The following is a 23,184-nucleotide window of genomic DNA, read 5'->3' on the forward strand; positions in this document are numbered from 1 at the left end:
TATATATGTAATTCTATTCTAATTCTACTGGACAGTACAAGCAACACCTGAAGTTTTCAAAAGAAAGTTTCTTTTTAACGAGAATCTAACTTAAGCGCATATACATTATAATATATGGAACTATACTCTTTACATATATATACACACCACACACAAGCATAGGCATATGAAACACACGCAGTCTTAGCAGGTTTATACGAAGCACACGCTGCTAATCATTCAGTCAGCATTAAATCTAAAAATATTCAACCCGAAGGGACAGCACACACTGTAAGAAAGTTAGGTCTTAATTCAATGAGTAAGTATGTTAAATATTGTTAAAAAGCCAGTTGGTCTTGCGGGTGCAACCGATCAGCCAAGGAAGTCGTATCTTGATCTATAAGTAATTTAAGAGAGTCTTGGCAATATGTATTATCATTCGAGTTATTTGAACATTTTTTGCGCAGCATCAGTTCTTACCAATGGCTTAGCAAACGAAATATTTCTGGATTGTCACTTGAGATACGAACTAAACACAATACACAACACGAAACAAAACAAACAAAGCTTCATTACCTGATTTTTTTGAGCAACTTACAACAAAAATAGTTTATTACGCAAAAACAAATGAACGAAACGAAATAATCTTAATAATAGAACGAATTTTGTTATGCTGTATTTTATTTGAATAATTTTCATTGGTGCTGAAAGATCATTACGACATTAACATAATAATAATGATGATGATAATAAGAAACGAATTCAAAAACAAGCAGTATTTAAAGAGCAGAGAAAATATGAAATATTTAATCAAAGTAGTTTGTTACATATCAGAATGCTACATGGGATGGTGGAAGATAATATATATAGCTCATTTCAAACCGATCTGCAGAGAAATTTTTATAATATTATACAAGGCACTAACAGGCCAACAGCAATTTTGGTATATTTTGTAATGCATTTCATAAAAGTGAGCAAAGTCTTCAAAATCTTTTTAAAACACCCCATTTTCGAATATCATCAGCAAAGTTTTATAAAAACCCATAAGCAAAAAATATATACGAAATGATTTAAAGTCATGTTAATAAAAAGTTTACGATTAACAATGAGATCTTTGATAATAATGGATTTAAAATAAATAACAAATGTTTGATAAACAAACCCAAAAGTGCGTTTTAGTGCTCCGATAATAAGAAGGCGAATTTGTTTCCAGCTTTCTTGCCACATTTTATTACAATTGTCCTCCATGAACATACAGACCATTTGGATTATATAATTCAACAATACAGTTAGGAAAACTTAGCCGAGAGAGCTACACATGTCAGATACAAATATTTATATGAATATTATTAATTATAATGTTTATTACCGGGGGAGTTTTTAGAGTTATATCCCTGTTTAACTTAGAAAACAAAAGTAATCGAACGAATTAAGAGACTTGAGTACAGGCTTAATTGATACAAAATATATATATTTACATTCTTCTACGTAGTTTGTGACTTTGGACCATTTCAGTTGTAGTTTTCCGTTCGTTCGTTCTTTCTGTCTTTAATCAGACTTATCCTTAGCTCCGTATCTCTGTTCTATATCCCGGGGAAAAAATCGATCTCTATCAAATGCAAATATGTAAAGCATTCCAAGTCCTGTGCGTTCTGAATGGGTGTCTTACTAAAATATATACGTGTAAATCTATGTAAATCTATATATTGATTTGGTTTACCACTTCATGTGTACGTGTATAATCACCTAATCATCGCCATATGCATTTTACAATATCGAGTATATCTTTATTGGGCTCTGTGGCTATGTCTAGGCTAAACATGTACAATATATATATTGTATAAATAGGTATTGATGTATATAAGTACTTATAGAGTTTTGTACGATATGTTTGTCCTAGGGAGAAAACGTTTGCAATTGGAGATACAAGATACGAGATACGAGAGTATGCAGTTAGGGACGGTTTCTAGGTTCGTAAAGCGATCGCACTAGTGGAGAGACTAGCGGGGCAAAGGGTGGAGTGTCTTTATAGAGTTATACAAGAATATATAGATGTCACTGTGCAGCAGGTAAAAAAATTTAAACCTCAATTACATTCTGTTCTTCTTTACTACAAAATTGCCATTACTTTAATCCCTTTTTAGTATATCCACACCAAAACAATTCCTGCACAGTGTTGGATTAAGTTTTTTATATTTATATTTAGTAGGGCTCATCGGTGCCACCAGCGGATACTCCGCATTTGGATCGAAGGATGGCTGCCAGACGCTGGGTGAGCGGTTCTGTTGGGGATTCCGAGTCACTGCAGGATGCGGATGGAACTTTGTTGCCTTAAATCAAAATATGAAGAATTTTTTAATAAATAAATACTTTTTCTCAGCCCAAAGTCATGTACTAACCATTGCTCACATCCAGGTCAGCAGCTGGATTTTCCTTTAGGCCAAAGTTGAGGCTCACCGGCACGATGTCGTCCTCCTCCTCCAAAAGCAAACTGGAGTAGGAATGTGTGGTGTTGTCACTGCGACCGCCTCCGCCACTCGACGAATTCCTCGAGGATCCCGAATCGTTGTGCGAATGGGAATGCGAATGCGAGTGAATGTGAGCATGATGGTTGTGGGATGCCAGAGCCACGGGATCCTGTCCTGCATCGTCGATGGGCAGCTCGAAGTCGTCGCCACTGCTGCTGCTCTCCTCCTCGCCATCCATCACATCCACATTGTCAATCTCATCGTCACCCCATCCATTATCCTCCTCCTCGGAGCAATTGTTGCTGCTCTCGCTGCCATCGACATCATCAGCATCTGCATCTGCATCCGCATCCGCATCCACATCCGCTTCTCCATCGCCGCATTCATCCACGTCGACATCCGCCTCCACATCGGAGGCATGCAGATCCAACGCCAGTTCGGGTGATGAAGATTTATTGTAGTTCTCATCGCTGTCGCTGGATGTGGCCACTGGGGCAAACAGATAAGGATTAATTGAGTGGCCTCGCCATCCATCAGCAGTTCACTTACCTGCCCTCAGCTTGTCCAGGATGAGTGGGTAGAACTCTTTGGCCGTGGCATTGTTGGGCTCGTATTGGAGAACTACATGTGGAAACAATAAAATAAAAATAATTAGAAATTGCAATCTTTATATTCTGAGCTACATTGTGACTGAAACCATTATCTTTTGTGAGTATGAAAAGAATTCTTAATAAAATATATTCCATTGCTTTACAGAAAAGAAAACAGTTGAAAACAAAATTAATTATAAGAAAAACCTTATTAAATACTGCCAAAAAGGATTCTCTGAGCTTCATCAAAAACACAATAGTTGTAAATGCAGCTCTCGAAAATCCGTTGGCATACTTCGGCAGTTGATTTTTATTGTACTCACTCAATTTGCAGTATTTCAATGCCTTTTTGTAGTCCTTGAGCATCACGGCGGACAGGAACTGCAGGAGAAACAAGAAACGCACAATGCACGTTTAAGGGAATGCCATCAAATCCTTTTGAAATTCTCATAACATCTCAACAACAAAGGGCTTATATACGAGTATACCCACTACCCCCAATCTAGTTGCCCAGATTGTGCGACGTACAAAAAAGTTGACTCTGCTGAAAGTTGAATGCGCTCGAAAGCAATTTATTAGCAATCAATAAGCTGGCCAAGTGCGCTCGGTGCCGTAATCCTTCCGAAAGGACTTTAACTTAAATCCGCAATCTCCGTTGGCAGCACAGCAATTTGCATTTGCATAAGTTCCCTGCCAAGGATCCTCATTGTTGTTGCCTCTTTGGCAACAAAGGAAAAGTTTGCCACGCTTAGATAATCATTATAATGAGAGGAACGAAATACGGGGCTATTTATAGTGAGCCACAGATGTTGTTTGAATTATGGCAGCAGGAACAATGTATTTCATATAACACCTAATCCTAATGGATGTAATATAGTATTTTAAATGTATAAACGCTAATAAAATACCACAATAAATAATACAGAGGCGTATAAGATATTTTTGCTAAAAACTTTCGCTTCAAACTTTGTGTTACCTTTGATAAATCCCCTCTGGTCATATATATAATTGATAAAGAGTAACTGCCACCATTTTGCATATTTTGTTCACCCGAAAATCCGCTCGAGCGGAAACAGAAACTAAAACTTGGCTCGTTTGTACACAAACTTTGCTTAGTTCACTTTGTGGCATTTTGGAGGACTTTCTACTTGGTTAACCTGGAGCTCCACTTACCTCGGCCAGAAACTCTGTGGGCGCGGATATGCTCTCGTCGGCATCCGTGTACTCGGACAGGCTTTGGCTGAGGTCCTCGCTGGAGGCGGAAGTGGGCAGACCGGAAGCGGAAGCTGCGGCTGCGGCAGCCGCTCCGTTCATTATGCTTATGTTGTTTGTAGTGGCCATCATGGTTGCATTTGCACCTGTTCCTGCTGCTGCTGCTGATGTGGTTGAGGTGGTGGCAGGAGCACCTGCTGCGATTAGGCCATTATCGTTGTCCATTTGGCCATTGCTGCTGTTTGGCCTGACCGCATAGACGCCATTGCCATTCGACTTGTCCATGTAGAGGAGCTGTGAATATTAATTTAGCTGCCTGCCCTGAGGTTCTCAACTCTCTTCAAATACTCACGTTTGACATGATCTCTGCTAGCAATTTAGGAATCGGGCAATCTTCAGTTTTGCATTTTCATTTGCTTGTCTGAAACGGCAATTAGAACAAGGGGAATAAATTTGAATTTCGGATTGATCTAGTTTCTAGATTGCAAGAGCCCGCAGTGCAGCTACGGTATCGATTTCGATTTCGATGCTTATCCCTAATTGGATTGCCATTGGGCCAACCTTCGACCTTCAGCTTTCTGGCCAAGTCGGTGCGAATAAAAAGCAGGCAACAAAGAGCGTTGCTAGTTCGTTAAATGTCAAATGCTAATTCCACTTCCGCTGGATGAGCGCAGACATTCGCTTTTCAGCTAACCGCAATGATATATTTAGCTTAACTGCACTCAGCGAAATTGAGGAGTTTATTATGACAAAATTTTTTAGCATTCTTCTCTTTATCTTTATTTTTACAAATATTAAAAAATGTAGAAAAAAAACTTCAGCAATTAGTATATAATTTTAAACAATGCAGTCTTCACTATAAAAGACTCAATTTCATATCGCTTTCATTAATTTTTACTTCCGGAAATATAGTATAAATACTTAGAGGCATAAAAACAAATCCATAAGTTTTTTATATTTTAATCCCCGATTCACTTAATTTTGTGTATTTTTTGGCAGTGCAAAATTTAGAGTGCTTCGCACAAAAAGCCAAATTCAATGATGCGGTTGATGGGCTGTTGGGGGAGCGCATCGGATGGGGGAATCATGCCAGCGGCTTTTCTTTGGCCAACTAGTTGAATAGGCCAACTCGACACGCCAACATACGAGTATTATTTGCCGGCTGCGAAAGCCAAGTGCGAGGAGGGCAAATGAGCGAAATTGTTGGCGTTCTTTGGAGGAGCGGGCGTTTAATTGGCGCGCGACATGCACCACGCCCCGAGGTATGCAATGAATTTTTCGGTTATTTATGCAGCATTTGCAGACAGCCGCCAAAGCGCCAGTGTGTGCGTGTGTATCGGTGTGAAATACACTGTGTGTGTGTATTTGTGTGTCGGCTGTCTGCTCCTTTCAATAATTGAAAGCACTCGCAGTCAAGGACTCGAGGGCCATCATTAAAAACAATAAATTTGCTTTAATGCTCGACAGGCGAATGATTTACTCAACAGTCTTTTGGTTTCTGCTGTGCACAGAGAAAAATAAGTAAAGCCCATAAATTAAGGTTTTTGATTTATAAATTCCAAGGAAAAATACTTCAACTGAAAATCTGTATGTCAAAAAAAATATAGAAACTAGAGAAGTTTATATTATTTTTTCATTCAATAATTTGTAAGACTTATCAACTATTCCGGGAATTTTGGGTATCCATAAAACAAAATAAATATTTGCCCTGCAGTTTTCTTTTGGCTCCAAAATCAATATCAATAATTGCACATTTAGCGACGTGCCGAAGCCATAACTGACGTGGCTTCTGCTGCTCACTGCCTGTTTACCGCTCCAAATGGCTCTTAATTGTATTTCATACTGAATGGATTGAATCCTAATTGCTGTCTGCCCATCTCTGTCACTCTGTCGTGCTCTCTCTCTCTCACTCTTTTTCTGTCTTTCTGTGTGTCTCTGCAAACAACACGTCAGTCAGTCAATTGTCTGCGATTTGTTTACTGTTCGGTTGATCCTTTCTGGCATTTCCAAATGTCAGACATGTCTGGCCCATCCTGTCACGCAACTCCTTTGCAGCCATATTCCAAATAGTATTTTTGCATTTTTTGCTAATTTCGGCCCAGACTTTTACAAGGTTGCGAATAGAACATGTTGCTCGTGGGAGGAACTGTTTCGGAAAAAAGCTTTTAAAAGTACTTTGCGAGTGCTCGCCATGTGCCTCAGTTCTCATGACAGTTTTAGTTCCGCTTTTATAAACCCCTTACTTTTACGCTCTCAAGTACTAACTTATTCAGTGAAGCTCAATTAACGCGAGTGGGGAAAAACTAATTTCGAAACAAGTTTAAATTCGTTTTTCTTCGAATGATTCAAAGTTTTGTGAAGTTGCTAAAGCAGTTAGAAACAAAAGTTTACTGTTTGCCAGTGCGAAGATTTTTAACAAAGTTAGCAAATAAGAACCATTCTGTTTCAAATTGTATAGAAAATTTAAACAATGCCATCGACAAATTATAACAAAGTGCTTTTCACAAATTATTTTTGTTTCGAAAATCATCTGCAAAATTTGTGGTCTTTCCATTGTTTTGTGTAGATACGAAATAGGAAAACTTTGTCTACGATGAGACCTCAAACAGGTGCAGGCAATCATTTTCATTTGCATAATTAAAATGTCTACGGGCAAATTGAATTTCTGTTTTGGCTCACCTGGTCTTTCTAGAGTTCAAAGGCCAACCAAAGCAACCCCTTTTTTTTTGGGGTGAACCAAAACAGAACTTGGCGAACCGGAAAGTTATGTATGTAAGACAGGATGTTCTACAAACGTAAATACGAATGTACATACATATGTTGTGCGTCATGGGGTCAGATTGCGGCCACAGTGCAGTAAAATTGCATAAAAAGCCATTGCTGTTACTGCAATTCGGTTGTCCGGTTTTAAAATGCGCCGAATAATTTATAACAAACACTTAAATGCGACTGCGATACGAATCCCCGGCTATTCCCATTCGAATCTTTGCCAAATTGCCGGCCTGTTGGGGCTTATTTGAGCCAAAACAACATGCAATATGTAGTCGAAGACCCGTCGCTTGGCAGCAACTAACCAACCAGGCGGCCAACCGAAGGAGCAGAAGCCACCGAGCCGAAGGTCCTTGCCATTGGCCAGTCAAAACACGAGCCGTTAATGAGTTTTCCTTTTAATACATTTTTTACCCGGCAAACAGAGCCGGCGAGCCCAGCTGACCAGCCCATTGATGCAGAGAAAGAAATAGTACACTACTAAATCAATTGGATATATAAATTTAAATCTAAAAACGACAAATATTGGATTAATTAAAAAAATAATGGAAAATGGTTGGTTGATTTATGTTATCTTAAAAAGATAAAGTGTACATGTTTTTAAATATTATGAAAAACAGTTGCCATTTTTTTCACGGCAGATGGGGCTTTTTTTCGGAACTATCAATTTTACTGCCAAGTTTGATGAATTTTTTTTGCACTGTGGTGTCACATGGCAAAATGTTGTCAATAAAAGCCGAATTTATGATAGAGTATGAATTTGTGTGTGTGTCTATGTGTATGCCAGTAAAGCCAAACGACTTTGCGAACTGTAATAACAATTCTTTTGGCTGAAAGCGTCCAGCCTTTCGAAAGGACGTGGGCCAAATTGCATGATTATAATGATCGTCCTAAAAACGTTGTTATCGTTTGCTGCTGTTGCAATTACGGTTGCTACACTTTGAGTGGCTGCCAAGCGTTGGCAATTGTCAAAATGTAAAGCAATCAGGGCTTCTCAATAAGAAAAAGAACAACACACTTCATATTCACCACGGGCTCCTTTACGTACGAGCGACCGAGTGCTTTACGATCAGTTCTTGTGTGGCCGTGATCACGAGCGCGTGTTAATTTGCATTACATACATTTGTACTACATTTACTATTTGGTTATAAGTCTACTATGCTACTCAATAAAAACAATTAACAGGTTATGGGCCCAGAGGCCGCGTTAACCAAATGTGCTAGTAAATGTGATTAAACTAATCTCAGCTATACATACATATGTACAAACTGTATGTACATATAGAGAAGCCCAAAGGCAGAGACAAAAAGTATTGTATGTATGTATAGAGAAGCCCAAAGGCAGAGACAAAAAGTATTGTATGTATGCATAGAGAAGCCCAAAGGCAAAGGCAAAGGCAAAGGCAAAAAGTGCAAGGCGCAAGACAAGGCGCGCAAAATACGAAATACATAGAATTGTGAAATAACTGCAGACACAAGGCGCCGGACAAGAGAAAAGTGTTGCCGAAAAATAACTGTTGATCGTCTCGTTGTGTGTTATGAGGGATATTCTTTTGCGCAGCAAAAATAAGAGAAACTGTTGTTCTTATGTTGCGGGTGAAAAACGGCAAAAAGTTATAATTAAAAGTGCTTGTGATCTGAGAGTGATTGGCTGTGAGAAGGAACCATAGCCGGGTAAACAATCCCAACTAAAACAGTTCCCAACGAATCAGTATCACAGTATAAGCAAAGTTAAGAACTCAACAAAAGTCTCAAAATGAGTGGAAATACGAACTTTCATATAGAAAAACTGGACGAGAACAATTACAGTACATGGGAAGTACTAATGAAAAGTGTTCTAATACAAAGTGACCTATGGCCAATAGTGAGTGGTAAAATAACTTTGGGGGAACATGCAACTCTTGAGCAGCGGTCGGCATTTGAGTTAAAAGACGAAAAGGCATTTGCATCGATCTTACTGTGTGTGAAACCGACTCAATTGAACCACATAAAAATTGTAGTTCTGCGCTGCAGGCATGGAAAAAATTAAGAGAAATTCACAAGCCCACTGGACCAGCCAGGTTGGTATTAATTGTAAAGCAAATGTTGTCCATAAAAATGTCAGAGGACAAGGGTGTAAAAGATTATTTACACAAATTCCAAGAATTGGAAGAGGGTTTAGTGGAAGTAAGTGTTCAGATTCCAGAGGCAGTTAAAACGGTAGTGCTTCTCAGTGGCTTACCAAAGTCATTTGAAAGTTTTGTAGTCGCGATCGAATCGCGTGATACACTGCCAAGCTTGAGTGCATTAAAAATAAAAATTACCGAGGAAGCAGAGAGGCAATTGGCTAGTACAAGCAAAGAAAATGTAGATGACATTAAGGTGCTCACTAGTCAGGATTCAAGAAAGCCAAAGAAAAGTTTCAAGAAGGGTAAATTTTGTTTTAATTGCGGAAAGGAAGGGCATTTTAAAGCTGACTGTCGATCTAAAAAGAAAGAAAAATTTGAAAAAAGTGAAATGCAGGACAGTAAGAACACAAATAAATTGGGTACCATACTTTGCGAGGCATCAGAAAAGTTTGTATCATTTTTAAACACGGCTAAACCAGATGAACAAATGAAAAACGTTTGGTGCGTAGACAGCGGGGCTACGGCACATTTATGCTGTGACAAAGATAGGTTTGAATCATTTATTGAAGACAAACAAAAAATATTGTTAGCTGGCGGAAAATATTTAATTGCGGAAGGTCATGGAAATATCACAATAAAATTTGGTGATAAATTAATAACATTTGGTGATGTTATTTATGTGCCAAGCTTACAGAACAACTTTATATCAGTCACCAGAGTTTTAAGCCAAGGAAAAACAGTTGTTTTTTGAGAAAAATTGTGCCAAAATAACGGATAAAAACAGGGTTATTTTAAAAGCTGAGCTTAAAAACGGATTGTTTATGGCAGAAGACAATACAGAAAAATGTTTGAAAGTTGCAAGTATTGAATCAGATTCAATAAAATGGCACAACAGGTTCGGCCATGTGCATTTTGATGCATTGAGGGAAATGACCACAAAGGACATGGTAATTGGTATGAAAAATATACAAGGGCCAAATAAAGTTTGTGTGACATGCGCGAAGAGCAAGATTTGTGTTCAACCATTTCCAAAGGCAACTGATAACAGGTCAAAGGGTGTATTGGATATGATACACAGTGACATATGCGGACCAATGCAAAAAGTTTCTTTGGGAGGAAATCGATATTTTGCTACCTTTATTGACGATTGCTCCAGGTATGTGTCAGTCTATTTGCTTAAAACGAAAGACGAAGTTTTAAACGCATTTAAAACATTCAAAATGCAAGTCGAGTGTCAGACAGGTAGAAAAATAAAGGTCCTGCGCACCGACAATGGTCGCGAATATTTATCCAAAGAATTTGAAGAATTGCTAAAAGAGAATGGGATAAAACGAAATCTGACAGTACCATACACACCACAACAAAACGGAGTGGCAGAAAGAGCAAATAGAACTCTAGTAGAAATGGCTAGGAGTATGTTACTTCATGCAGGTATGGACGAATCATTTTGGGCTGAAGCCATTCGTACTGCGGTTTATTTGCGAAACAGACTAGCTACGAGCGCTTTGAATGGGGTAACACCATTTGAGATTTGGGTGAAAAGAAAGCCCAGGGTGGCACATTTGAGAGTGTTTGGCTCATTGGCGTTTGCTCTAGATAAAACCAAGAAATCCAAGTTTGCACAAAAAGGAATAGAATACATCATGGTAGGGTATTCAGAATCGGCAAAAGCTTATAGATTATACAGCAAGGAATCAGGAAAATTGATCGAGAGCCGAGATGTCATTTTCGTAGAACCTGAAGAGGGGAAAATGGAACATATAGCTTCTGACGACATGACATCTATAACTGCTGAAAACGACGAGCAAAATCCCGATGTTGACTCGAACGATGAGGCCAATCAGTCCGATCATGGCGGTGCTCAAACCGAGGACGAGAATACAGAGGATGATGATGAAGGTGCTGAGGATAACCGTGGAGCTCCACGAATTGGACCAGGCAGACCTAGGATCATACGCACTGGCTTTAGGGGAAGGCCGCGAAAAGAGTATAACATACTTAGCATGCTGTACAACGAAAACATAGAAATCCCAGCTACAGTGCAACAAGCACTAAAAAGTCCCCAATCACAGGAATGGAAAAACGCAATGCAGGAAGAATATGACGCTTTAGTGAAAAATCAAACATGGCAGCAGGTAAAACTCCCACATGATAAAAAGACAATAGGCTGCAAATGGGTATTTACGCTAAAAAGAAATCCAGCCGGGAAAATCGAACGATATAAGGCTCGCTTAGTGGCAAAAGGCTGTAGTCAAAAAGGAGGTATCGACTATGACGAAACGTTCTCACCAGTGGTACGTTATGCTACTATTCGCATGGTTTTAGCAATGGCAGCAGAATACGAACTGTACGTTCATCAGCTAGACGTCTCAACAGCATACTTGAATGCCGAGCTTGAGGAGGAGATTTACATGAGACCGCCAGAGATGTTTGCCAAGGATCCAAAAAGTGTTTTGAAACTGAAGAAATCTTTGTACGGATTAAAACAATCAGGCCGTGCATGGAACACTAAACTGGACAGCGTATTAACCAAGCTTGGTTATAAGGCATGCGAAAGCGAACCATGCTTGTACACAAAGGCAGCCAGACATTCGATCAACGTGATAGCAGTCTATGTGGATGATTTGCTGATAGCATGTTCAGACATGGGTGAGTTGGCAACGGTAAAGAAATCTATTTCTTATGAATTTCAGGTTGTCGATAAAGGACCAGTCTCGAGCTTTCTGGGCATTGAGGTTCAGCGTGAGGGTGAAACGGGCTCTATAAAAATCAGCCAGACGAAACACATCCGTGGCTTGCTGGAGGAATTGGGCATGAGCAGTTGCCGATCTGCTTCGACACCATTAGAACCCAATTTTCAAGTGAAATGCGACAAGGATACATGCAGCAAAGTCGACGTGACCGAATACCAGTCAATCATTGGATCTCTAATGTATATTGCGCTTTCAACACGCCCGGACATATTGCATTCGGCATGCAAGCTTTCTCAAAGAAACACAGATCCACACAGTGAACACTTGGCAGGTGCTAAGCACGTTCTACGGTATCTACAGTCAACTGCTGATCTGACCATCAAGTACGAGAAAACAGGCAAGGAGATCACAGGATATACAGATGCAGACTGGGCCAGCGATGCTACAGATCGCAAATCCTTCACTGGGTACACCTTCATATGGGGAGGTTCTGCATTTGCATGGGCCACTAAAAAGCAGGCATCCGTGGCTCTCAGCAGCACAGAAGCGGAGTATATGGCGTTATCCGAAGCAGCAAAAGAAGCCATATATTTAAAAAGCTAATTAATGAAATGAAATTGTCATTTAAATTGAATTGTATAACTATACATGGTGATAATTTGAGTGCTTTGAATCTTGTAAAAAATCCTGTTTATCACGCCAGGAGTAAGCACATAGACGTAAAGTACCACCATATCAGAAACTGTTATAAAGAAAAAATTATCAATTTAGAGTATTGTCCAACAAAAGAAATGATTGCAGATGTATTAACTAAAAATTTGTGTAAGGTAAATCACCAAAAATGTACTGCAATGTTGGGCTTAAATTAATTGTTTGCACCTTTAAGAAAAACTTTGAGTTTAAAATGAAGAATTATTGTTTTTGTCCTTAAGGTTGTAAACATGTGCGTGTGTTGAGGAGGAGTGTCAAAATGTAAAGCAATCAGGGCTTCTCAATAAGAAAAAGAACAACACACTTCATATTCACCACGGGCTCCTTTACGTACGAGCGACCGAGTGCTTTACGATCAGTTCTTGTGTGGCCGTGATCACGAGCGCGTGTTAATTTGCATTACATACATTTGTACTACATTTACTATTTGGTTATAAGTCTACTATGCTACTCAATAAAAACAATTAACAGCAATTTAACTGGTTTTTTCGCTGCCCAAATATTATGGCAATAGTGTTCAAAAAGTACCTTTCGTAGGCAATGCCTGCTGAATTCCCATTGAAACTTTGGCTCTTCGCATCAAAGTAAATTGGCTTGCATAAGCTTCAGGGACTTTCTATGCTTTTTATGTAAGCCCAGTTGCGAAATAAACCTTTCATATTTCTGGAAAGCCAAAAATATGAACAAAATCCATTTAATTACTATTCAAAGAGCCGTGAACACTTGCTGAAAGGTTTTCAAAAACTTCCAGTCAATTGAATTGACAACTAATGGCGAAAATTATGCGAAAACTTTGCAAAGAAAACTTGTACAACTGAATTTTATGAATGCCAAAGTTCTTTAATATTAGCAATTGAATCTGCACCACTTCTATTACCAAAAGTAAAAAACATTAAAGTCTGCTTCAGCGGAACACCAAAATATTTCTTCGCTTAAATTTAAGCGGTTTAAAGCAGCCGTTTTTGGAGGCAACGAGAGGCTCATGTTTTCCCACATTGTAGGTATTATAATATGCCAAAAGAAAAAGTTTCTGTAGACCGAAAAACTTGTCTAAGGAAAGTTTAATTTTCTGAAACCCCCCATCCAACCCCCTCCCCTTGGAAAAAGCCTTAACACCCAAGGACGGAATGTGGAAAGTGGGCGTTTCGCTGTGGTCATTGGCTTTGTATGAATTACAATCGATTTTCGGCGGATGGAGGATGGTTATCTATTCGTCTGTGTCTAAGTCGAGTGCGGTTTAGTTGGCCACCGAAGCGGCAAATAAGCAATTATGCTGGGTTACAATCGCCATACACGGCATACGTGGCGTATGCGCAATATTGCATTTGATACTCATTTTCTGTTCTGACTTTTCGCATAACAATGCGGCTTTGCTCGTGAATTGTTCGCATTGTATTGCGAGGCTTTTGTTTGTCGTCTATGCATTATATCTGAGAAGGAATTTATATGTGCGAGGTGCACATATTGTGAGTGCACCATGGTATTCAGATGCTTTCTAGCATATACCATACATAGGATCCACTCGGCAAGTCTGTCTTGTGCCATTCATTCATTCATTCACTCAGTCACTCAGTCACTCATTCACTGACTCACGGCGCTAAAGTCGCTCGAGTGGTAATTAAAATTATAGCAACAATGCGACGGCTTCTGGGCCAAGAAAACCATGGAGAGGGAGCAAAAGCCACTGGCTGACACAGAAAGCGAAGCGGAAATGTTGGATGTTCGCTGGTGTTTTTGTGCAGCACACACGCTAACAAGTTGCGGCTGCATACACACTTGCCCGGCAAAGGACACTCGCATACAGGCCAGCTTTGACATCTTGAAATATTTATGAGTGCCCGCCAACTCGACCCAAAGACGCTGGTGACAAGCCAAGAAGAGCCTTAAACAAAAACCAACAGGAAAATACTATATGCATTAAGTTGCAGAGCTACGGAATAGAAAGATTCTAAGCGCTACAGAAAGGAATTAAATATGTGAGCACTTTAAACGTATCGATTTACAATTGAAACACTGCTGGAATCCAAAGCGTTCCTTTATTTCTAAACTTCGGTTATTCGAGTTGGGTTTTTCCACTTGAGTTCAGAAAATAAACAGCGATCATTTTAGGGAAACATTGTTTGATTTTCCTAACCATTTACTTGATACCATTTTTAAGTAAACACTTTTGAATTTGAGGACCTAGACAAAATGTTTAATGATCATTCTTGATCCAAACTTTTTAACTCCACGGGAAATATACATTTGACCCAGGGAATAGCTCTATTTGCACGCCTCTTAAATACAAAACAAAAGTTAAATTTATTTGCAGAGTAAAAGCAAAGAAATGTCACATGAAATCCCAGTGGGTTAAGAGGTAGAAATTTACATGGGCCTCTCGTTGATCGTTTAGCACATCATTAACAAGAAAGGAAGCTAGCTTCGGCAAGCCGAAGCTTATATACCCTTGCAGTCATCAAATATGTCGAACAAAACGCATAAAGGCTAGACAACATCGAAGCTAAGACGATTTTTCTATTCATTTTCCATATTTTTGACTATAGATCATATGGGAGCTATACGATATAGTTGTCCGATTTTGATCAAATTTAACTCGTAATTCAAGAGTCGTAAGAACACTCTATATTCCAAAAATCATACTTGTCTGATGAAAAACAACGATGTTATCAATTTATTTCCATTAATTCTATATATAATTTTCGATCCCTCCTATGGCAGCTATATGATAGAGTTATCCGATTTTGATCAAATTTAATCCGAAATTCAATAACAGTTAGAAAACGCCATCTTGAAGAATTCAAGTCGATCTGATGAAAAACAATAGAGTGAGAATTTTTTATTTCATTCTCTTGTATTGGAGCTATCCGATATAGTCGGCCGATCCGGCCCATTCCGACTTATATACTGCGTGCAACAACTACACAACTTTTGGGAAAGTTTCAGCGAGATAGCTTTAAAACTGAGAGACTAGTTTACATAGAAACCGACAGGAGGACAGACGGACAGACGGACAGACGGACAGACAGACAGACAGACAGACGGACAGACGGACAGACGGACAGACGGACAGACGTACATACATATTTCGAATCTGCTCGTGATGCTGATCAAGAATATATATACTTTATGGGGTCTGAGGTGTCTCCTTCACTGCGTTGCAAACTTCTGACTGAAATTATAATACCCTTTTGCTCTGCAAGGGTATAAAAATGCTTCGCTGTGCAGAAAGTTTCGAGTACTCGTCACACTCGTGTGGCTGCCGTTGCCACTCTCGAGTGGCAGAAATAAATAATTAAAATTTACAAAAATCCCGACCAGAAGAGCACACAATTCCCGCCAAGGCCGAAGGTTAATGCGTCCTGTTTCGGCGGAGTGGGAGGAGGAAGTCTCTCATAAATTTTACTGGCCTGCTGACAGGGCAACTTCGCCTACCTTCAATTATTTACGAGCGGCGTCTCGTCCACCTGGTTAATGCATATCCAGCCTGTCGGATTTTTTCCGAGCTGCGGAGCCAGCAAGTCCCAGGATTAATTAACGACGAGTCCCCGCCGGACTTTTCTCGTGTCAAAGATTCTGCGGCGTGGGTAAAAACTAATTAACGTGTGTTTTCCCTGGCTTCTACGCAGTTGAAGCTGCAAATATGCTTGCAAGAGTTTTCCTTGCACACACACAACACGAGTCCTTCGATTCTGGTTCAATGATTACGCGGCAATATTTATGTTTCAGATGCACAATCTCTGCATATTTATTCAGTTTACAAACACCGACTTTAAATACTTTGTTGCAGCCGAAAGTGGAAATGTTTTTCCTTCTGTGAAGTGAAAATCCGAATTCGTTCCGCCTTTTTGCGTCGCAGTTTCGCTTAATTAACAGAGTCGACGACTAAACGAAATGTCCTTTTATACACACTTGTTCGCTTTTACCTTGTCCAAATGAAAGCTTTCCGCTCTCAACCGCTCTCTTTTGCCAGCTTTCTCTCCCAGTTATTTTTGCTCTTGCCTTTGCAAATACCCTGTTCACTGAAATGAGAAGGGTATGCTTAGCAGATTGATAGATATTTATTTCGATATAGTTATTAAGAAATTTTTTAACTAATTTGATTCATTTGATAAAAACTGATGATAAAAATATTTTTATTTTTTATTAATGTTTAGTATTTTCAAAATAAACTGTCGTTTTGGTATTTTCACTTGAATCCCCTTAATAATTATATTGCCCAAAAGCTCCGCTCTCACAGTTTCCTTGTTGCCTATCGCTCTCGCAATCTTTTCTCTCTCTCTCTCTCTCTATTGCTGCGTTACAGCAGGAAAACAAAACAAACAACAGAGCGGAGCGGATCCGGAAATGGTGCAGGCCAGAGACTGATGGCCGACTGATTGTGGCCATGTTGTCTGCCCTGCATCTGCTCTGGTATTGGTAGCTGCAAAAGTACCTGTGCAAAAGTGTGTGTGTGTGTGCGTGTGAGTGGGTGTTCATGTAACGCGAACAGCAAGTCAGCTGGGAAAAATACTATGCGGAGTGTACGCATCGGGAGCGGAGCGAGAGATTTTCGCGGCCCATTGAGTGTGAATTAAGAGATGCCGGCTTAGTGCAAATGCATGCATATACATACAGTTGTTTTCAAAATAATAGGAGTGACCATCACGAATGTGAAAATCGGTGAAAAAAACTATGTCAATACGAATTAAATTTCTTAAATTCATTTTTTTTAACAAATATGACTTGTATTAAAGTAATTAAAACTAAAAAAAAGTTACTTCATTAAATACATACTTAAAAAAAAAAAAAAAAAGGGAACAACACCCAATATGGGTTTCTCAAAATAATAGGAGCGTTCAAGCAAATTCTCTCAGAACTTTTGAAAATAATATATAACGATAAAATATGGTTATATTAAGTAATTTAATGTTAAATGTAATTAAAAAAAACTATAATTAGTACTTCGTGGCACCACCTTTATTGGCTATCACTGCCGCACAGCGCCTTGGCATGGAATCCACCAATTTCTGGCATCTTTCGGGACGAATCGAGGTCCAAGAGGCCTTTACAATTTCCCAAAGCTCGGAAACATTAGTTGGATGCCTTTCTGCGACCGCCTTTTTAACGTCTGTCCATAAATTTTCAATCGGATTCAGATCGGGGGGACTGGGCGGGCCATTCAAGTACTGCAATCTTATTGTCTGCAAACCACTTCTTAGCCACTTTACTTGTGTGCTTTGGGTCATTGTCTTGCTGGAAGACCCAAACCAGTGGCATTTCTTCGCTAGCATAAGGCAGCATTGTTTCCTGCATTATTTGGACATATCCAGGACCATCCATAATATTTTTAATCCAATATATTGGACCTACGCCATAGTACGAGAAACATGCCCAAATCATTATATTATGTCCGCCATGTTTGATCGTTTTAATGCAATATTTGGCATGATATTCGGTGTTAGGTGGTCTTCTAACGTACTGTCGAGATCCTTTGCCACCATAAAGGACTATTTTCGACTCATCCGACCACAAGATGTTACGCCACTTTTCAACTGACCAGTTGACATGGCTCTTTGCAAATTTCATTCTTGCGGCTATGTGCTTCTTGGTGTGGAATGGAATTTTCCGTGGACTGTGGGCAGTCAAATTTTGCTTCTTTAAAAGACGACTTATTGTTGGGATACTTGCGTCCAAGTTAAGCTCATCCTTGATTTCTTTGCAGCTTGCAAAAGGATGCTTCTTCGAGTACCTTGCAACACGTGTAGCCAGTTTATCGGCTAGAACTTGGGGTCGGCCGCGGGTTTCCGGCTTGGGTGAAAATTTTAGTGCATTTCGGATCATGGAAGCACCGCATCCAATTATTTTTTGTACTTCCTTGTACGTTTTCCCACTTGAAATCAAGTTTTTGATCAAATCACGCCGCTCAGGTGTGCAATGTTTGCCACGACCCATTGCTTTAAATTTTCGATCTTAAACGTTAAAATTGTAGTTGGATATTAATCATTCTATACTTTTAAGCCGTTTTTTTAAGAATAATTACCTTTTTTTGCGCTCTGAACAGATTAAAATGGCACACTCCTATTATTTTGATGAGCGCAAAATGAAGTTTGTTTACGAATTTGGGTAATTCTCAGAAAACGAAGATAGTAAAATGAAAAAATAACGGTACCTCAGAATGTGTATCCATAAACAAATTTGGAAAAAGAAATAAAATTGAAAAAAATGAACGCATAACATTGCTACAGAAGGGACAAGTGCATATGCAAAAGCACTCCTATTATTTTGAAAACAGCTGTATATGCTTTTTTTCCATCCGTAGTGAGTGAATCCGTATATGCCTCGAGTGGCGGATGTTGGTGGCAGCTCAACAAGGATGAATTCAGGGTAGTGGATCCTTCTGCGAGGTTTCTGCATTTCGCATTTCAGCATTTTTTGCGGTGTGCTTTTGGGGGCAGGAAAAGTGAATTGCCCTGGTATTGGTGCAAGTCAGCAGGGATAAGATTTTTATTCCAAATATTAAATACTGTGATGTGCATTTATTTTTTTTTCGGAATCTGGCAGTGAGTGGCATGGGTCGTTAGATGAGGTTCCCAGTTGTCGAAAATTATTCTCATCTTTCACCTACAAATTTCAGTATTTTAACCCTAGCAAGGAAAATAATGGCCAGAATTTGGAATGTCATACCTCGTTAAACTCGTAGAAAATTTTGATTCGATAAAAAAACGAGGTTCCCAGTTTTCCAAAACTGTGCGCCTTTTAATTGTAGGTCACTATTTAAAATAATTAAAATAATATTTGTCCAAAAATACAATATGCGGGGTATTTATGCTCATTGTTGCCGCACTTCCTTTTTCTGTCTTTCTAGAGCTGAATTAATATTGTTTTTTTTTTTCATTTTGCTTTAATCCCTCTGTGGTCGTTAGACAGTCAGCAGAAAAGCGTGCTACAAACATTAGAATTACTTTAATATTTTCACTTTTTCATTTCCCTTTACTATCATTTAAACAGAAACGCGTAGAAGCCGTTCCAGTCAGCAAGTCTTTATGAATGCAAACGCGCATTTGTTTCCAAAAAAGGGAAATTTACGTTGGCAGTTGCAATCCCCTTTTGCGTGTTGCAGGGGATTTCGCACGATTTCCTGTTTGCCACGGACGCTTTTCGTCCATCCACGAAACCCACTTCCTGTGAATCCTCACCCACCACCCAACAACCACCTCCAAACGGCACGTCCTTCGCACGTTGCAAATGAAAACAGGTTCGGCTTTGCTTATATATAAAAAAATTTATTGCATTTAACTTGTGTGTGTTGAAGAGAGAAGAATGAACGAGTTTTTCATGCTTAACGGCATGCCAAAGGTGGGAATCTTAGCACTAAATGGGTTATTCCTAAACTTGAATGAATCGCGTTGATATGTCATCTGCTTGGTTCGTTGGTATCGACTTAGGATCTACACTTAAGAGCTAACGATATGTTGATTTGGTTGCTTGCAATCGTTTCACAAATATACAATTAGATGCTGAAACCGAAGACTACGTAGATAATACAAATAATCCAAAGTGATCTTGAAACCTCAAAAGATATTTAATTTCCAAGGCTTTTAGTTCACTTTTGAATATCTTAAAACTATAGTTAGAATACCGATAACTAGTTCATACTCATTTCATCCTTTCGTTTGGTATGCAAATGGATGAGCTTACAGACTAAACAAATATCAAGCTTATTTCTTTTCATCAAACTAAATCTCTTTCGAATCGAATCGATTTCGATCTGTTTCGTTTGGATGGCCTAGCAGTTCATGTAGTTTGGTGCCTCCTCCTCTGTTTTCGATTCCTTCTCCGGTGGAATATCCCCCACATTCTGGTAGACCTCCGCTTGCACCTCAATGCTGCCCACTTGGGGACAGGGAACTGGGATCTGTTTCGGCTTGAAGGAGCTGCATCCGCTGGCGGAACTGCTCTTGGTCAGCTTGCCATAAATGATGTTCGATCTCTCATTCAGCTTAATGGGTTGCAGGGTGACTCCGTTCTGATTCTGGTAGTGCTGCGTTTCCGCCTGCTCCTTGGCTTCCATGATGGTGTTCAGGTAGTTACTGCTCTGCGAATTGGCCAGCGGTTGGCTGCCATAAACCGGAATGTTCGAGGGGAACATCTGGTAGTGCTCGGATCCCGTGGGACTCGTCGGGGTGTTTAGTCGCTGGCAGCTGGACATTGGCGAGGGGAACACAATCTGATGGCGTTCATCGCCTGGCGTTGAACTGGGCGTGAATACAGGTCTGGGTGGCGGTGGCACCAAGTAGTTATCCATCATGCGGCAGTGCGGAAAACGGCGATCCTCGTGATCCGAGTGGGTACCCGAATCTCCCAGCGAGGCGCCACTGCAATTGCTGCCAGTGCTCAGTCTTCCCGAGGAGGAACTCGAACTGGAAACACTCTGCAGACTCAGCGAACTGATGGGTCGTCCTGCTCCCACCGAGGCACTCGCTCCCACTCCTCCACCGCTCGACTTGAAGCTACAGCTGGTGGCTATCGAGGATTTGGTCTCGTCCAGCAGGCTGTCATTTCCTCCCGGCGTTTTGGATCGCGAAAAGAACTTCTTGATCCGCTCGAAGGGAGTTTCCCGCTTCAGATGCGTCTTCACCTGCTCCTGAATCCGTTCGTATTCCCTGCGCAGCTGGTCAATCTGGTCCTGTTTCTCCCGGAAGCTCTGCTGCACATCGTTGCGGTGCTTCCACCGCTCCACCAGCAGCTCCACATCCCGAATGGAGAGCACGTTGTTCTTGAAGTCGTGCATAATCTCGGCCAGCTCGTCGTCGGCATTGGATCGCGTGTGACTGGCGGCGGAGGCATCGCTGGCACTTCGCTTCAGGGTTCCATAGCCCGGCTGTCTGTTGGTGCAGCGGCTCAATCGAAGCGGCTCCTCAACGGGACGATTCGAGGGCTGGAACAGGTAGTTGCCATCATCCTGGCTCACTGGCACATTGGAGGGCTGCAGCACGTAGTCGTTGCCCAGTTGGTTCTCCAAAAGTTGCGAGCACTCCTGGCTGAATTTGTCGGTTTGATAGAGAGGCGAGGCATCCACCTCATCCAAGGACTTAACCTGGTGATTCTGCTCCTTGGATTGGTAGTAAGGCGGCTCATTTATCCTCAGTTCATTGGTTGTTTTTTCCGGTCCAGGTTGACTTCCCGCTTCGGGCAGTTTCTTCTCGGATTCCACTTTCTTTTCGGCCACCGAAGCCTGTAGGTTTTCATCCTCCGTTTCCACACTTATGTAGTTGAGATTGGAAATGGCCATGGTCTCCGTTTTGTTCCTCACTTCGGGTGTGTTTTCCCTCTCGGAGCCACTGGACATCTCCATGTATTCCGTGGAGGGCAGTTCCTTCGGTGGCTTGCTGGTTTTTCCCTTGCCAGGAAGGGCTTCAATCACCACATTTGCATTTGGTTTGGGATTACTATCTCCTGGTGGAGTGACTCCCTTGAAGTAATGGTACATGGTGGTCAGTTCATGGAACTCCGCAAAGCTCACTATATTCTGGGCCAATTTGTGATGACCCTCCTGTTCGGCCAACTCAGCTGGAGTTCTTCCCGCGCAGTTTCTCACGCCACAAGCGGTGTCGCCACCCGGGCACTCCATCAACTGGATGCACAGGCGATTCAGACCCCAACGGGCAGCAAAGTGCAGCAGAGTGGGATACTCCTCCGGACTGGATTCCAATCTTGTGAAGAAGTGCGGCTGCCTTTCGCTGGCTCCGCTTAACAAATGGAAATTGGGTGGCATATTCCGCTGGAAACACTGCAGCAAATGCTGATCCAAGGGATCCCTTTCCACTGGTCCAATTCCCAAGGCATGGCACATGAATTCAATGGGTGAGTCCTCGATCCTTAAGAGCTGCTCCAATTCCCGCAGGCGACTCTCGCACTTGATGGGCCTGGCACCCAAGCTCTTGTTGTTCTTCTCGATCCGGATCTCGATCATGGTGGAGATCTCCATGCAGGCTTCTGGGATGGAGAACTGCAGGGTGTAGGGATTGCGGCACTTGAAGTTGCGCAGCTCAATCAGTTCGCCAGATTTCTCCACCAGGAGTTTCAGGGTATCATTCTTCTCCAGGGGTTCCGCCAGCAGAGCAACCACTTTATTCTGACCCAGTTTCACTTTCTTGGGCAGCACAGTGAATCCTTCGCTGCAACTCGAGAAGCTGCGCGACAGGCCACCACTTCCTCCTCCAGAATTATCCTGGCAGGGCGGTCGCTGGCACAGAGCTCTTCCCAGGATATCGGTGGCTATGCCCAGGATATTGCTGATCTGCACTTGATCGTTATCCCTTACGACACACCTCCGCCACTTGTAGTAACTCGGCAGCGCCGTCTTGTGCATCTCCTTCACCTTCTCCTCGCCGACGTCCAGCAAAATGGCCAGGACCTTCTCCACGCGAATGATGGCCGAGAGCTGCGTCATCAGGAAACTGTGTGGCAGGGCCAGCAAGGCGGGACACAGGATCACAATCTGCAGCGCTGTGTTCTGGTACTTTTGGGCGATATCCTCGCTGAAGGGACCATCGTCAATTTTAATGTGCAGAAAACTGGGGAAGGAAAAATAAAAGGGATTAGTTAAAGTATTAGAATTATGAGTAAGTAAAATTTATAAAAAATTTAATGAGATTTAAGAAACATTAGTATGC

The 23,184-nt window shown here is 41.0% G+C and overlaps 2 protein-coding genes across 5 annotated transcripts in view; both read right to left on the minus strand.

Moving 5' to 3' along the window:
• Nucleotides 1-1,191: 1,191 nt before the first annotated feature.
• LOC108091985 (serine-aspartate repeat-containing protein F) lies at nt 1,192-16,390 on the minus strand. The gene is made up of 7 exons (XM_017191397.1): nt 15,962-16,390; nt 4,602-4,670; nt 4,211-4,543; nt 3,361-3,418; nt 2,997-3,068; nt 2,379-2,936; nt 1,192-2,309 (listed from the first exon to the last, which is right to left on the minus strand). The coding sequence occupies exons 2-7, from the start codon at nt 4,608-4,610 to the stop codon at nt 2,182-2,184; spliced, it is 1,158 nt and encodes a 385-aa protein (XP_017046886.1). The 5' UTR covers nt 4,611-4,670; nt 15,962-16,390; the 3' UTR covers nt 1,192-2,181.
• Nucleotides 16,391-19,770: 3,380 nt separating this feature from the next.
• Nucleotides 19,771-23,184, minus strand: part of LOC108092083 — a 31,353-nt gene continuing 27,939 nt past the window's right edge. For all 4 annotated transcript variants that reach the window (XM_017191566.2, XM_017191565.1, XM_017191564.1 and 1 more), the window contains one exon: nt 19,771-23,085. In XM_017191566.2, coding sequence (XP_017047055.1) covers nt 20,295-23,085 — 2,791 coding nt within the window. In that variant the 3' untranslated portion in view covers nt 19,771-20,294. The remainder of the gene's footprint in view (nt 23,086-23,184) is intronic.

Source organism: Drosophila ficusphila, unplaced genomic scaffold (assembly GCF_018152265.1).
Source record: "Drosophila ficusphila isolate 14025-0441.05 unplaced genomic scaffold, ASM1815226v1 contig_791, whole genome shotgun sequence".
NCBI classification, from domain to species: Eukaryota; Metazoa; Arthropoda; class Insecta; order Diptera; family Drosophilidae; genus Drosophila; species Drosophila ficusphila.

Coding starts and splice junctions, on each gene's coding strand:
- LOC108091985 (XM_017191397.1), bottom strand. Junction 3,069..3,360: donor ATTGAAATACTGCAAATTGA/GTGAGTACAATA, acceptor TTCCACATGTAG/TTCTCCAATACGAGCCCAAC. Junction 2,310..2,378: donor TGACCTGGATGTGAGCAATG/GTTAGTACATGA, acceptor TTTTGATTTAAG/GCAACAAAGTTCCATCCGCA.